The 14,701-nt window shown below is 43.8% G+C and overlaps 1 protein-coding gene across 1 annotated transcript; it reads right to left on the bottom strand.

Annotated features, from left to right (window-relative positions):
• Positions 1 to 11,254: 11,254 nt before the first annotated feature.
• Positions 11,255 to 13,969, bottom strand: CGA (glycoprotein hormones, alpha polypeptide; the record flags this gene model as incomplete). The annotated part of the gene is made up of 3 exons (XM_084262231.1): positions 11,255 to 11,332; positions 12,738 to 12,922; positions 13,870 to 13,969. The coding sequence occupies 3 exons, from the start codon at positions 13,967 to 13,969 to the stop codon at positions 11,255 to 11,257; spliced, it is 363 nt and encodes a 120-aa protein (XP_084118357.1).
• Positions 13,970 to 14,701: the final 732 nt, after the last annotated feature.

Raw genomic sequence — 14,701 nt, 5'->3', positions numbered from 1 at the left:
AAAGTTATCCCAGATGACATAAGTTTTTAAAGACTGAAAAATCAAAGATTTGCAGATATAAAAAAGATACTCTTCATTGTAATAAGAAATAACAAAATAAGGAATTGTTTTTATTCTTTATTTTATTGTTTCTTTCTGTTGTCTGGTCATTTACCTCTTTGCTCATCCTGAATTGCCATCGTTAGCTGTCAGGGGTGGAGAAAAGCAGAGACTGGGTGAGGTGGGGAGAGAAAACAATGTAAACCTGTCCTTTTAAAGTGTGGTTTAAGAACTGAGCAATGATAACTGTTTGAAGAATTGTGATTATTCTGCCCGCTTCCCCCCCCCCCCCCCCCCCTTTTTTTAAATCAAAATGAAACTTTTCAAAAAATAGTGTTTATTTTTATCTTTGGAGTAAAGCTGCCATTTATCAAGCTGGTTGAACTGGCAGAGTTGAAGGAAGTCCTAAGTGAAAACAGGCGTGTTGCTACCTGGGATCCGCCTTTCTGCCGTTTCATGAATGAAATCCTTACAGAATCCACACCATAGGAAAGTCAGAAAGTACTTTTATTTAGGTAAAAATGTGCTTTAAAACCAGCCATATTCCGCAGCCTCTGCATGCCAAATTTCTGAATGCCCAGTTACTCCAAAGCCCTGCATGGAAACAGTTAACAAAGCAGTCTCCCTCCACGTGAGCTCACATTTTAGCTCTCCTGATCTAGCAAATCCCCAGAGAAAACTGTGCCTAAAAAAAAAATGATGAAGATTAAAAATTCAGCCCTTGCATTTCTTTAAAGCTCAACGTTGTTTAGAGCTTGAGATTTAAAGCTAGACAAATATAAATAGGGTGCATTTCTGTCTCACATTTTAAAGAGCTGTGAAACACCAGATGGCTTTTCTGTTCCTGTGACCTGCCACAGAAAATACAGTTTTACCATTTCGGATTCCACGACAAATAGGACACAAGAATTATATGCTGTTAATGTAGAAATAATTTGGACGCGTGAACTTGTGGCGGCTGGAGGTGGTTTGTCAGCAGGCTGGGAGATGCCTTTCTACCACTGGATGGCATTCAAGGGCCATAAATACTCAGGCCAGGAACTGCAGCAGAAGAAAATGCCTCTTAGAAAATTAAAATGCAAAGCGTCCAAAGCTTCTGGGTTCCCAGTAAATGCCTGCTTCTGTAATATATTCGTGTTATCAGAGTTCCAAGGAAATAAATCCGGAAAAATGAAAAACAATTTTTGAGGAGAAAGGAGGCTTTCCTCGGAGACGCTGCTGAATATGCATGTGGGACGCAGGACTGGAGGTCTGAAAGCAATATTTCAGTTAGGTGGCTTCAACAGTCATAACCAGGCATCTCAGTCTACACCAGCATTAATATGGGCTGGCAGGGGGCAACTGGGTGGGGATTTTGTTTTTTCCTTCCAGATATGGACCCAACAGGGAGAGAAAAGGTGAGCTGTATTAACTTGACCTTGAGTCTACATGGACACAACATCCTGGTCGAGCGACACCTGCACACATAGAAAAAGCTCTTTAAAACAGTTCTGCCTTTGTTCCTTCTTTAAAGCTCAGATCTGTCCCACTGTCTGGCAGCACCATCATGGAAAGCCCCTCGATCTCCCAGCTGATCTACCAGTCATGAGCAAGGGGTTGGGCTGGAGACCTCCTGGGGTCCCTTCCCACCTGAACCACCTTGTGCTTCCACAGTCTCATTAAAAATAAAGACAGATTGACTTTTCTGTATAGATAAGAGCACCCCACAGTGGTAACAGTATTTGTGGGGGTGTAGCCGTAAGGGTCTGGGAGCACAAGTAGGGTCAGGTTTGCAGAAAGGCATCTGGTTTTACACACCAGCTGATACACCAGGGGAAGAGGGGTGACCTCGGGAACAGAGGACGATCTGCTCAGGTCTGGAAGAGCACAGAGCAGCAAGCTTCAGGCTAGCTGAGGGCTGGCAATATTGGCTGAGTTTCACCAATTCACAGACCTTAAAGAAAAAGATGGTGGTACAAAGAAAGGTTGGGAAGAGGAGAGGTGGTGGAGCAACAGCCCCTGTGGTCTAAAGACAGGGTAGAAGCAGCAGAAGTGTCACCAGGAAGATCTGTGGTGTTTTAGCAAATCAGTGCTCCCAACAAGGCCGTAGTTTATGCTGTGAAGCCTAGCTATTAATTTTAGATCCCTCTTTAGCTTTTGCAAGTCTGCCTTGGGAATCCTGTGGCTGTTCCTGCCACTTGCTGAGAGTGATGTTTGGATTCAATGGTTTTAAATGTTCTTTCAAACCTAAATGACCCCATGAGCGCTGGTGGCGGCCTGGTCTCGCTCACACAAAGCTGCTTGGTTAGCTGTATTGCTCAGGCTGTATTGCCTGGGATTGCTGTCCCAGTGTTTCTCATAGCAGGCTCAGGAAAGACTCTTTGCTGTAGTTTAGTTCCATTTGGGGTATGATTGCTACAGGAAACCTTTGCTTCTCAAGAGGGATAGATCCCTGAGGGTAAAAGGGTGGGACCTGAGAATACCTAAGTCAAAAGGTGATCTCTCTCTCTCTCTCTCTCTCTCTACATATATATATATATCACTCTCTCTCCATATATATATTTATATATATATTTATATATAATATATATCATATATTATATATTTATATAAATATATATATGGAGGCAGAGAGAGAGATCACCTTTTTACTTAGGTATATATATAGGTATAGGTATATATATATATAGGGTGCTGTCCTCACAACAAGCTGGTGGTACACACAGCTTCCATGGGTGTTTGATTGCTAGTTTTCTGGATAGGATCACATTGGACTCTGGGTCTTTGATATCCAATAACTTGTGATTACCTCTCTGATACAGATTATGATGCCAGAAAGATGAATAAAATTCTAACAGTAGTGATTTTACCTGACACTTTATACTACAGGGTAATATAAAACAGAAGAAGTAGGAAACATCAAGGGCAGAGTTTTAACTGTAAGTATCAAAACAGTGACTGCAAATTGGAGCTTAGAAACTATAAAGCACTGTTCAAATACATGATCATTTCTCAGCAGTAATTGTGTACACAACATAATCATTAACGCATTCCTCAATTAAGATCTGCAGCATTATCTTTGCCCCTCAGCCACCCATTAATTAAAAACAGCTCAAAAGGACAAAAAAAAAAAAAAACTTGGGCATTACCTGCACTACATTTGTGGCCACATAGAGACCTGGAATCACATCAGCTGATGAGACAGGTTGTTCCACAGTCATCAGGTTCTGCCTGTGGAGCCTTAACATCCCGCTCAACAGCCAGGAACTACAGCTTGTTCCTGAGCTGTTCCACCACACGCCCACCAGACAGATCCATAGCATAACCACCGTAACATCACCACCCTTTCTCTTCCCAAACACTTCACGGAAATCAGTTGCACCCCCAGCACCAATGAAAAGCGAATGGGCTGAGGCTGTCCACGGATGGGGAAAACCCAGAGCACAGACAGGCCAGCTGTTACAGTAAGCAGCTTTACACTGCCTCCTTCAGCTGCTTTACATTGCAAGCACTCTGCTGTTTCTCGGTCTCCCTTTGCATCCCACCACCTGACAACATGTGCAGAGCAAGATCACGTTATCTCTTCTGCTTGGGACAGAAAATCATAGAATCGTAGAATCATAGAATGGCCTGGGTTGGAAGGGACCCCAGGGATCATAGAGCTTCAACCCCCCTGCCACAGGCAGGGCCACCAGCCTTCAGGCCTGGAGCTACACAAGGCTGCCCAGGGCCCCATCCAACCTGGCCTTGAACACCTCCAGGGTCGGGGCATCCACCACCTCTCTAGGCAGCCTGTTCCAGCACCACACCACTCTCTCTGTAAAAAACTTCCCCCTAATATCTAATCTAAGCCTTCCTTCCTTTAGTTTTAATCCATTCCCCCTTGTCCTGCCAGTGTCTACCCTTTTAAAAAGTTGATTCCCCTCCTGTTTGTATGTTCCCTTCAGGTACTGGAAGGCTGCAATGAGGTGCCCCCGCAGCCTTCTCTTCTACAGGCTGAACCAGCCCAGTTCCCCCAGCCTCTCTTCGTAGGGGAGGTGCTCCAGTCCTCTAATCATAATGCTAAAAATCTACAAAGGATCCTTATTAGGGACGCTGCCTCACTAAGAAACCCAGGTATCGGTATCCTCTCCCAGGCAACAGTTAATGCCTCATGCCCAAGGAAAGGTAAAAAAAAAAAAAAAAAAAAAAAAAAAAAAAAAGAATAAAAATAAAGAAAACATATCACAAACAAGTATTTGATCTAACCAAAACAGAATGAAAAGAAACATCATTTCTAGTGCCTACAGGGCCAACTTACTTCTTGAAGCGCTGGGTTTGTTTATGCTTGTCATTATCTCTGCATTGATGGCTGCAAATGTTACTAATGGCCATGCAATTACCCGTCTCCTTCAAACATTAAATTAGAGCCCTCTCAGACTCTTACCTCCAGCCCTGCACTACCTGAGGCCCATCAGCTGGAGCTCCTTCCCTCTGGCTCCCCCGCAACTGCGCCCTTATGTCTTTTCAAGAATACACAGCTCAATGTTTTGTGCTTTAATTTATCTGGTGACTTTTCGGAGTTGCTTTGTTGCTGTATCCTCCTCCGGGAGTCCATTTGCATGAAAGGAACATTATGAACCGCTTAGTATAAAGACATAAACCAAGTGAAATGACAAACACGTGTGAAAACACAGCTATTCCAGATCCAGCTAACTCAAAAACTCACAGGAGAAAAATATAAATCTCCATCCATGCCCTCATCTGGCCTTGTCCTACTCAGCAAATTAATGAGTTAAGGAGTGAGAATAAGGAATAACATCCTTTTTATCCCTGTCTGCTGAGGATGAGAGCTGATGAACTTCTGCACTCACTCGAGTATCATTAGGGAGAAGATGGGTAGAAAGGGGTGAGGTGGGAGTAAATGGAATAAAAGAAAAAAAAAAGGAGAATAAACATATGTTGGCTTAGCTATGACCATGTGGTGGAGGTTGTTGTGTTCATATAGGCTAGCAGTGGCTTACTGCAACCATTTCTGGAAGGAAGAGAAATAGGGATAGGAGCTGTGGTCAGAGCAGTGGCTTTATTTCTGGATTGATTCTTCTCCAGGCTCTCTCCATGGGGAGGTGTAGGAAGTGGCGATGCAGCCAGGAAACTCAATCCCTGCTTTCTCTGAGCCAAACCATAGCAAGGCTCAGGCCAAAAGAATACATCCTTATGAGAGGAAAACAGACTGACTCGTAAGGAGACCTGACTCCACAGCCAGTGGTGGGGTACAGGCAGCCTTAGCAGCCGCTGGGAGGTTGTTTGATCTCTATGGAGCAGCAGCTTGAGACAGCTTGAGCTGGATACTGAGATCCGGGTTGTTTTAAAATTATACCACCACCAAAAATGGAGGCATGCCAAAATAACGCTGGAAGAGAGGTTTTAAAGAAACTTAAAGTTGCCACAGGTTTCTCTTAAAAAGCAAAAGCTGGCTAAAGGATAGGAAATGAGGGTTAAGGCTTAATGGGGCTTTTTACTTTCAAGGGAAAATGCTGGAACCAGCTTTATTCCATGTATTTGCCAAAGACCAAGCCAGAGAAACCCACAATGAAATTTGCAAATACCACAGGCTGTGCTAAACTCTTTCAGGTAGCCAAATCTTATGCTGATGGTGATGAATCCCAGAAAGACCACACCAAACTAAAAGGGCAAACAGGTGTCAGATAAGCTTCAGGGGAGGTAGATGTAAGGTAAGGCATCTAGGGATAAATGAGCCGAACCACACCTATGTGATGCCAAGTACTGAACCCACAGCAGGCATGTCAGGACAAAAAGAGATCTTGTGTCATCACTGACAATTCTCTCATCATCAATAAAAGGCAAAAGAGTGTCATGAAAAAGGGGCAAGACAGAGGGCATAGCTTTGCTCCCACATATTGAGTACAATTCATGGTCTGCTCTCTGCATCTTGGAAGGATCTCAGTAAAACCAATCAAAAAGATCAAGCAGCTGCCTGACAAGGGAGAACCTAAAAATGCCAGGCTCTTTGTGATGGAGAGGAAAACACTAAGATGATGAAGAGTATTACAAACTAATTAAGAGATTAAAGACAGATTAAGTATTTTTTATACTTCTCTAACTTATTGTGATGGGAGGTTGTGGAGGCAGGTGATATCAGCAGGTTCAAACTAGACTGGATAAATTAATAGAAAAGAAATCCATGGGTAGATCCAAAGAGGACAAGGCAGAGAAGTACCCTCTAATATCACCAGTAAACAAATGTGGGTACAGGCAGTGGTACAAGGGGAACTGACTGCAAGAAGTGGCCGGACTCATGTGCTCCCATAAACAGCATCTGATACTGCCAGAGTCAGAAGCAGTGTACTTGGGCTACAAGGATGATTGCTTTGGCCAGAAAGGCATGTCTTATGCTTTTAGAACAAACAAACCATGGAGAGACACAGAAGGTTTTAAAATCAACATCTCAAATAAATAAAAAAAAGAAATTCCCAAGAAATTATACTGAGTTGAAATCCTCTTCCAAAGCAAATTTGCTGGGTTTTTCTTGTTTCCCTCAACCAAAAGAATACTGATTTCTTTCATACCTCAGTACTCAGAATGGCTTGGCAGGACAGTAGCTGTTAGATTTACTGCTTACATGTGTGCATATAATGAGATGGCATCTTATTCCAACCTGACTGCTGGCCAAGTTCTGGTTTAACATATGCCAGAGACATGGGAAACTGCAGAGCAACAGGGAAACCCCTTAAATGGGGAAATCCTCCAGCCACAAATGAAGTGATTAACTGTTAGTTTTATTGCATTGCCAAATGTGTTTACACATTTCCTGACATCATCTTCAAATCTCTCTTTTTTTCATGGCAATTCTCTTTGACACAGCCAAACACCCATCCCTCCGCTGCAAGAGGCCCCTGCTACATATGAATATAGTTAGTTGTCTTCCAAGTTAGTAAGGAGCTTTCACCCAACTGTAAAGGGGAGTCATACAGCCTGTACTTAGCCAGCACAAGCCCTGGAATAGCATTCTCCTTCTCCTTCCCCACTGTTTAAAGCCATTGTTTAGACAGGGTAACAGGGAGAGAAAAGAAAGGCTACTGCTCACTTGCAGCTTCTCTGGCTTGCTAAGAGCAAAAAGCCTGGTCTGAAATTTCACTTTGTTAAAATCCCTACACCACAAGAGCTTCATCTTTCTGCTGAGACACCACCTGCCCTGCGCTCACCAGCTGTGGACTGGGAACCACAATACCTCTGAATCATCAGGAGGATTTTTAGCCTGGCATCTTGCAGCAGTGAGGCACTCAGGCTGTCTGTCTGTCCACACAGCTGTCTGACACAGCGGCACCTCAGCAGCTGTTTAACCCTTGCATCGGTTCTGCACATTTGCAGGCAATGGGTGATGAGCTCAGCCCTTGAAAGGTCGTACCAGTAAATTGGGGTCTGATTGAAGGGAAGTTGGTAGCAGCCCTAAGAAAGTACAACAGATAGAAAAACGGCAGCACAGCCCTGGCGCTGGCTGGCAGCTCTGCAGCAGCTCAGGAGGGCACCTGATGGAGGAGGGTTTACTGAGGACATGGCAAAACGGATCTTTGGTGAGACGGGGTGCAGATTGTCAGGAAATCAAGTTTCACTAGTTCCTCTGCTCACAGAATGAATTTGTTATTAGGACTATGGTTATGTGGGTTTATATAGGTCACTGTGACAGTAAAAACATATCATTTTTATCTTCAGCCTGCTTGATCTTTAGCATTTTTAATCTGCAGTATCAGCCTGACTGATTTATTACTACTTATAAACCACACTGACAAGGACTTCATTTTATCTCCATGCACAAATACCCCGTTCCTAAATTACAGAAGATGCATGTTGGCTATCTCTGTAAACAAGAGATTAGTCTTTCTTCTGATTTTGTGACATTTTCTCTCCACGCCTTCTCAAATACACATCCCTGGTCTAGCCTCCATCTCAGCTATTTACTAATGCAAGAAAACTATATTGCATTCTTTTTCCATTTTCCATTTCTACTGGAAATCTGGTATTTAATCCCTACAGATATAAATCTGGATTGTCTTCCAACATATATTCCCACCCATATCCCATTTATTCTCTATTAGCTTCCCAGCAACACGTAGCATTGTTTTTCCTAGCCCTGACTGTGTGTGAGCTCACTGACCCACCACTCTTCAGACTACAGCCTTGGTGTTTTTACACTCACATTCAAACATAAACAATTAAAGTCTGACCTGGTTCTAACAGCTACAGTGTCACAAAAGGTATTTGGATAATACGTTACAGGTGTAAAGGTTGGCTGCTGAACTCCACTGGCTCCAGGATCCAGGGATCCCTCTTTGCTGACTGCTGAAGCCCAGCCAGGTGCACGCAGGAACTCAGGAAGTCTCTCCATCTGGGCCTGATGGACCTGGCTCCTTGTCCCTGTGTTCAGGTGAGTGCAGCAGCAAAGCTGAGCATATGTTCCAGACAGGTACACATACATAGGTACCTGCAGAGGGGACCAAGGCAGCTGGACACACAGACTATCCAACTGCTTTTAGCTGGACTTACATAAAGCAATAACCCTCACTCAGATGTTAGTAAGCCCAGCCCTGTTTCTCCTCTCTGGCTGATCAGGATGGAAGCTTTCTATGAAAGCACACGTGCTCTTGCTTTACAGATTCACAGGCATACTTACACATTCACAGATCCTCAAATATCAGCCCAGCCTGCAAGCCCCTCTAACATTCACACCTGAGCTCCTTTACCTGGTAAGCAGGTCTCCTCCTGCTCTCCAGCCAGTCCAGCTTGAAGTTTGCTAGCAAGCAGGCGTTTGCACTACACACTTGTCTCACAAGTGTCACCACAGTCATGGATTCCATGGAGTCCTTCCAGATCCAGGCTTCCTTCTGCTTACCAACTAGTCCTACTGAAAATGTGCTGTACAATTATGTGTGTGTGTGCACACAGGATTGAATTTACAAGGGGGGAGGGGGTGGGTGTCAGAATAAACACACTTTGGTATTTTCAGGTGCTGCTGTTTAGATTTCTCTGCGTGAACATATATCCTGGCCACGTGTCAGTTGCTGACACCTGGACCTGCCAGGCTTAAGGCCCAGGGTTCCTCCAGCTGGGACCACCCATGCCTTTTTTGCATGTTGGTCTCTGTAGCTGTTGGTACCTATAGGTCCCTTCTCCAGTCACTACGGCTTAGGGCTTGCAGCACTCGCACACAGGATGGGAAGCGAGATGACGCTTGCTGCTCCCTAGCCCACCCTGAACTCCAACCACCGCCTTTCTCCACCTTTGGCCCTTCCTCTAAACACCCCGTAATAAATTTCGCACAGCCCCTCCGTGCCTCCCTGGGACACCCACCGCACCGAGGGCAGCCTTGCTTCTCCCCCAACCCCACCCCCCCCCCCCCCCCCCCCCAGGTTAGAGAGCTGTGGCTGGTCCCTCCACCGTGGTGCCCGAGGGTGCCCAAGGCTAATGGCCCATCAACCGGTCCCTGAAGAGGTCTGATCTTACCTATTGTCTCCCTTACCGCCCGCGGTTAGGTTTGTGTATCAGCGTGTCTGTTTTATCACTTTCCTTGTTACATACATGTTATTTCTTCTAAACCGGATAGTCTGAGCCAGATAACGTAACGAGGCGGATGCTCCCGCAACCCACACAGCCTCCCAGTAACGCGCTTTGCCTGCCTCTGCTGCCCCAGGTCACTTGAGGGGCAAAAGGGATCCGCGCGTTGAGAAGTTCCGTGACTAAAGGGCTTTGGACAGCCGCCGAGAAGGAGACAGGGCATCCCAGAATGACACAGAGCTACAGCATCCCACGTCTTCCTTAAAACTGGGTTTCACTCCGATGGGTTTGTGGGTTTTGATATTTCTGTGGTTTTATGAAGTGAAATATGGAAGTTGATTCAGAAGATGCAAACATGTCATCAGCCTGCTATTGTGGGCAGCGCAGGCAGAGACAGGCAAGCACTTGGTATGGCCAAAAGAGCTCATTTGAGTAAGACATCATCCAAGAAGTTTGGCAAGATGAAAAGGCACATCTCACCCAGAAATGAACTTCAGAGAACGTGTTTCCCTGCTCTCCCTTTCAGTCCAGCCAGAGTTACGAGAAAATGCAATACCATCCCCAGATCACTTCTCTCTCCTTGCCCAGAAATCCCAGGCAGGCTGTGGCTCCCCTGCAAAAGTACCTGCACCAATCGTGTTTAATACAATTACATGATGACTTGGTAGTCAGCTATGGCAGCTGCTCAGCACGGATTCCTGTTACATCTTGAGTGATGATCCAGAATTCACTTCGGTTCCCATGAGTGGGCTCCAAACCTGCAAACAGTTCCTCCAGAAACCCTGATCCACCCCACTACAAATTAACAAGCGTTATCTCTAAAGTCTCGGTTTATGATATTAATGTCATGTACCCAGATACATACATGTGGTCCATTTCCCACCTAATATTCCCTACCTTTCTCATTTGTATGTCTAGGTCCAGCTCATTGCATTTGGGAATTAGTAGAGCCCTATACCATGCTGCCCAGGCATGCCTTAAATACTATTGCATCACTCTCCTATTCCACCATTGCTACAGTAATCTGTACTGTTCTTTATAGCAGCTGATTCTGCATACATTGATCTATCTGTATGGGAGGAGATTAGGTTCAAAGAAAAATAAAAGTTGCCACAGAAGGACAGAACACGGAATGTAGATCATACACTGTTACACTTTCTACCCACAAGATAAAGAAAATATGCAAGAGAAACAGGAGAAACAAAATGTTGAGTCTTCAAAGACTTCTAATCGCTGAATGAATAAGGAGAAATTATTGCTTCTTTTTCTGTCCACTTTCCCATCCCTCCCTTCCTCTTTCCCTCCCTCCATCTTCCACAAAAAAAAGTAGTCTAGAAATTAACTGCAGCAGAATCTTTTTTTTTTTTTTTGGTTTTAAGCTATTAAATCATCATTTTTCCTCAAGAAATATTGATGATTTAACTGACAGTTTATTTTAAAAATAGATCAAGCCTTTGGTTGTCATGCAAGAACTGTATTTTATCCCTAATGGAAATAATTAAATTTACTTAAATGCATGAAGAAGCAAAGAGGGGGAGAAAAAAAATCCAGCCATCCATCTTATTCAAAGGTCTACCAAGTGTCTTGACCAGAAAACATAAAATTTTACACAGTGGTACTATAAAAGCTTAAGAACAAATATTCGGTTCACCGTTGTCCTTGATCATTAACAAAGGGACAGGCTTTAGGATTTATGGTAGTAGCAGGTACTGCAGTGACAGTCTGTATGGTTCTCTATCTTCACATTGTCCTTAAGGGTAATCTTAAAAAAAGAAAACAGACATATAACAAATAATTAGGATTAGCTAGACAATAAAAACAGCTTTCTCAAGTAAAAGATGTCTGTAGCCCTTTTCTTAACCACAGGGTAGGCAGGCTCTTTGGGGTACATATACTAGAATGGTCTCTGAACACCAGCCTGTGAATCTGCATCGTCAGTGGCTTTCAGAGACCTGTTAAAGAGAAGGCTTTAAATAGTGACACAGCTTCGTGCCCTTAAGCCAGCATTTCTTAGAGTGTTTAATTTTCAAACGGTGTCAAGTGACCAATCTGTGAAAAAGTGGGAAGTGTCCTTAGAATTTCTCATACAGGGATTATAAACACGATGAGCCTTCTTTTGTTTTAACCTCAGCTGAACTCCAGTTGCTGCCTCAGGGCAACTATAATATCAGTGGTCAAGGAAAAGGTCTCAGATGGACAGGTAGGACTCATCCAGGTTCAGCTGCAGGTGCCAATAGTCAAGTCAGGTTGCTAGGCTCTCATCACGCCCAGTGGGGACCCAGCAGCCTGTTCAGCTGCACACACAGAACCATCAACTGCCATTTGAGATGTCAGAGGGAATCCCACCAAGCTGCCACTCTAGAAGGTCTTTGATGGGTCCTGGGTCTGCCAGACAGGTCTTACTACCCCAGTGTATTTTGAATGGCACCAAATCTGAGAGGGGGTAACTCAGCGATGCTCATTCAGGTCACCACAGGGTAGATGCCTGAGATTGCTTCAACCAGCTCGACATTTATTATGTCAGATTTAACATGTCTTCAGGTAGAGCTGGATCACTCCCAAAATAATTAGCAGGCTTTCTCTTTAAAAGAACCTTCCAGATGAAAGCAGTAAAAGCTCAAAGTAAAAGCCCACATCTACAGCTCCCTCTTGGTTATGCTATTAAAAGTAAACACAACCTCAACTAATCTAACAGGCACAGATGGTTTTGGTCCCTCATTCCCATATAAGTAATTGATAGAATTGAGCAGCCACCTTCCCAGAGAACTCCTGCCTATGCAAGAAAGATGCAAGGAAAATGGCTAATTAAAATCAGATATACACACCAAATAGCATTTAAGGGGAGGGTGCACATCAAGAAGAGTCAAAAACAAGGGGATGGCAAATACACCACCAGAACTTGAGGTGTGATAACTCCAAGCAGTTTCACTGCAGTCAATGACATTGCATCAATTTCCACATCCCAACTGAATATCAGACTCAGCGCTGGTTGACACTTTAATTTCCTCTTTACAAAAAAAGAAAACTCCAGGATATAAATGCCAAGGATGTTTCCCTCAAATAGTTCTCCAATGTCCTCCAGCAAAAACATACTCTTTTCTGTTCACTGTTTCAGGCAAGTGTTGTATCCTAAACCAAGCTCCAACTGGTCTCGTTCACAGCCTCACCTTGGTGAAAGCCTTTGCTACGCAGCATGTTGCTTCCGATGTAATGTTCTTCGGAACCAGCATGGTCTTCTTGGACCTCATCGGGGTGGGATAGGCCCGGGAGAAACAGCACCCGGTGCACTGGTAAATGGGTGCTCCTGGCTTGGAAAAGAATCTGTTCTCCCCTAGCTTGCACTCTGGGCAACCTGCCATGAAAATAAAAGGAAGAGACTTTTACTTGTTCTCCAGCTGCATTTTCATTTTCAAAAAGAAAGGGAAAGTGCAGGCAGTGAGAGGAAGCACCGGCCGCATTCCGCTGCTGATCGTCTGCAGGACAGAAAAGCTCAGGCACCAAAACTCCCTTCTTAGGGTACTTCAACTCTGCAATATGCACCGGCTGGAAAACTACAGCCATATCTTTTCTGGTTTTCTAAATTTCACTGACAGTCACGAGGGAGGGGTTTTGTATGCCCACTACAGTAGCTGTCCCTAGAAAACTCTCCACTAGCTATACTTAGAGTTTAATATAGGTAAACATAGTTAAATAGCACCAGCAGGATTCGTAGTGCTTCTTAGACATTGCCTGCTTTCGGGCAAGACTCTGTTATCAAGAGTTTTGAAAATGCCCAGTGATCCCAAGATTTTTGTAGCTCACATTTTTCTATATTGAGTTTGAGGTTGAATAACCACCACCCTCACCCCCATTTTCCAAAACACCTCTAAAATCTTCCTCCTACACCTCTTTGGTAGAATGCAACACCACCTTGTTCTGGGATCTACAGAGGAAAAATATTCTGCATATTATGAGAGCACAGGGTTCTGCTTTTCCTGATGCTATGTTCCCAATTAGATCACAGGAGTAAAAGAAACTGAGATGTTTCTATTTGATAATGGTTCCAGCATTAAGATCACCCACGTCAACATGAGGACATGGTCATCTGGGAGACTCTTGACCTGGAGAAATCAAGTGTAGAGAAGAAATAGGAAGTGTACTCGTAGCAAAATTATCTTGATTTATTACACTTTCATATCTCAGTGTCAATAAATGTAACTGTGAGATAAGATTTATGACCACATTTATAAAACATGTGAAAGTTTAATTAACACTCTTTATGAACAATTGCCCTATTTTTGAAGGGTGAAAGCAGCTTACCCTGCATAAGAAACTCTCCATCTGGGAAAGCATGAAGAAGATGCAGAAATACAGACAAAATGGTCAAAGTGACAGCCGCGTACTTCCCGTAGCAATCCATGGACTGCCTGGAAATACAAGTACACACATCTTTTAAGGACTGTTGTGCATTGGGTACAGTACCAGTATCTAGGCCACACCCTGATACAGCATTCAGTGCAAATAGCAGAGACTATTTAGAACCAGGAGTGGAAAGTGAAAATGCAGTGTACTGATGTGCATTTTATAGGCTCGGGAAATTGACTTCATCACAGTAACAAAAATGTGCCTTTCTCTCTGGCCTTAATGATTTTCTTCCCTGAATATTAACATAATCCACAGCACATAAACTTCAAGTATCGTTAACTGTCCAATATTTATGGTAGACTGGAAAAAGCCAGCAAATGCTTATGGAGGAGATGAAAGAATTTGGGATATGGAAAGACTAATTTCAGGGAAAATAATTTCACATCAGGATGTAATTTCCTGAATCGATGCTCACATTATTTGTCCACATACTGAAACAGCCTCAAGTTGCACCAGTGGAGGTTTAGATTGGATATTAGGAAAAATTTCTTCACCTAAAGGGCTGCCTATCATCAGAACAGGCTCCCCAGGGAAATGGTTGAATCACCATCCCTGGAGGTATTTAAAAGACACATAGATGTGGTGCTTAAGGACAAGGTTCAGTGGTGGACTTGGCAGTGCTAAGTTTATGGTTGGACTCGATGATCTTAAAGGTCTCTTCCAGTCTAAAAGATTCTACGGTTCTATGACTTCTTTAGTGCCAAAGTCCCCATAAACAGATTTTCAC

This window comes from Gallinula chloropus (genome assembly GCF_964237585.1).
Source record: "Gallinula chloropus genome assembly, chromosome: 3".
In the NCBI taxonomy this organism is placed as follows: Eukaryota; Metazoa; Chordata; class Aves; order Gruiformes; family Rallidae; genus Gallinula; species Gallinula chloropus.
This window is presented reverse-complemented; position numbering and strand designations above follow the sequence as displayed.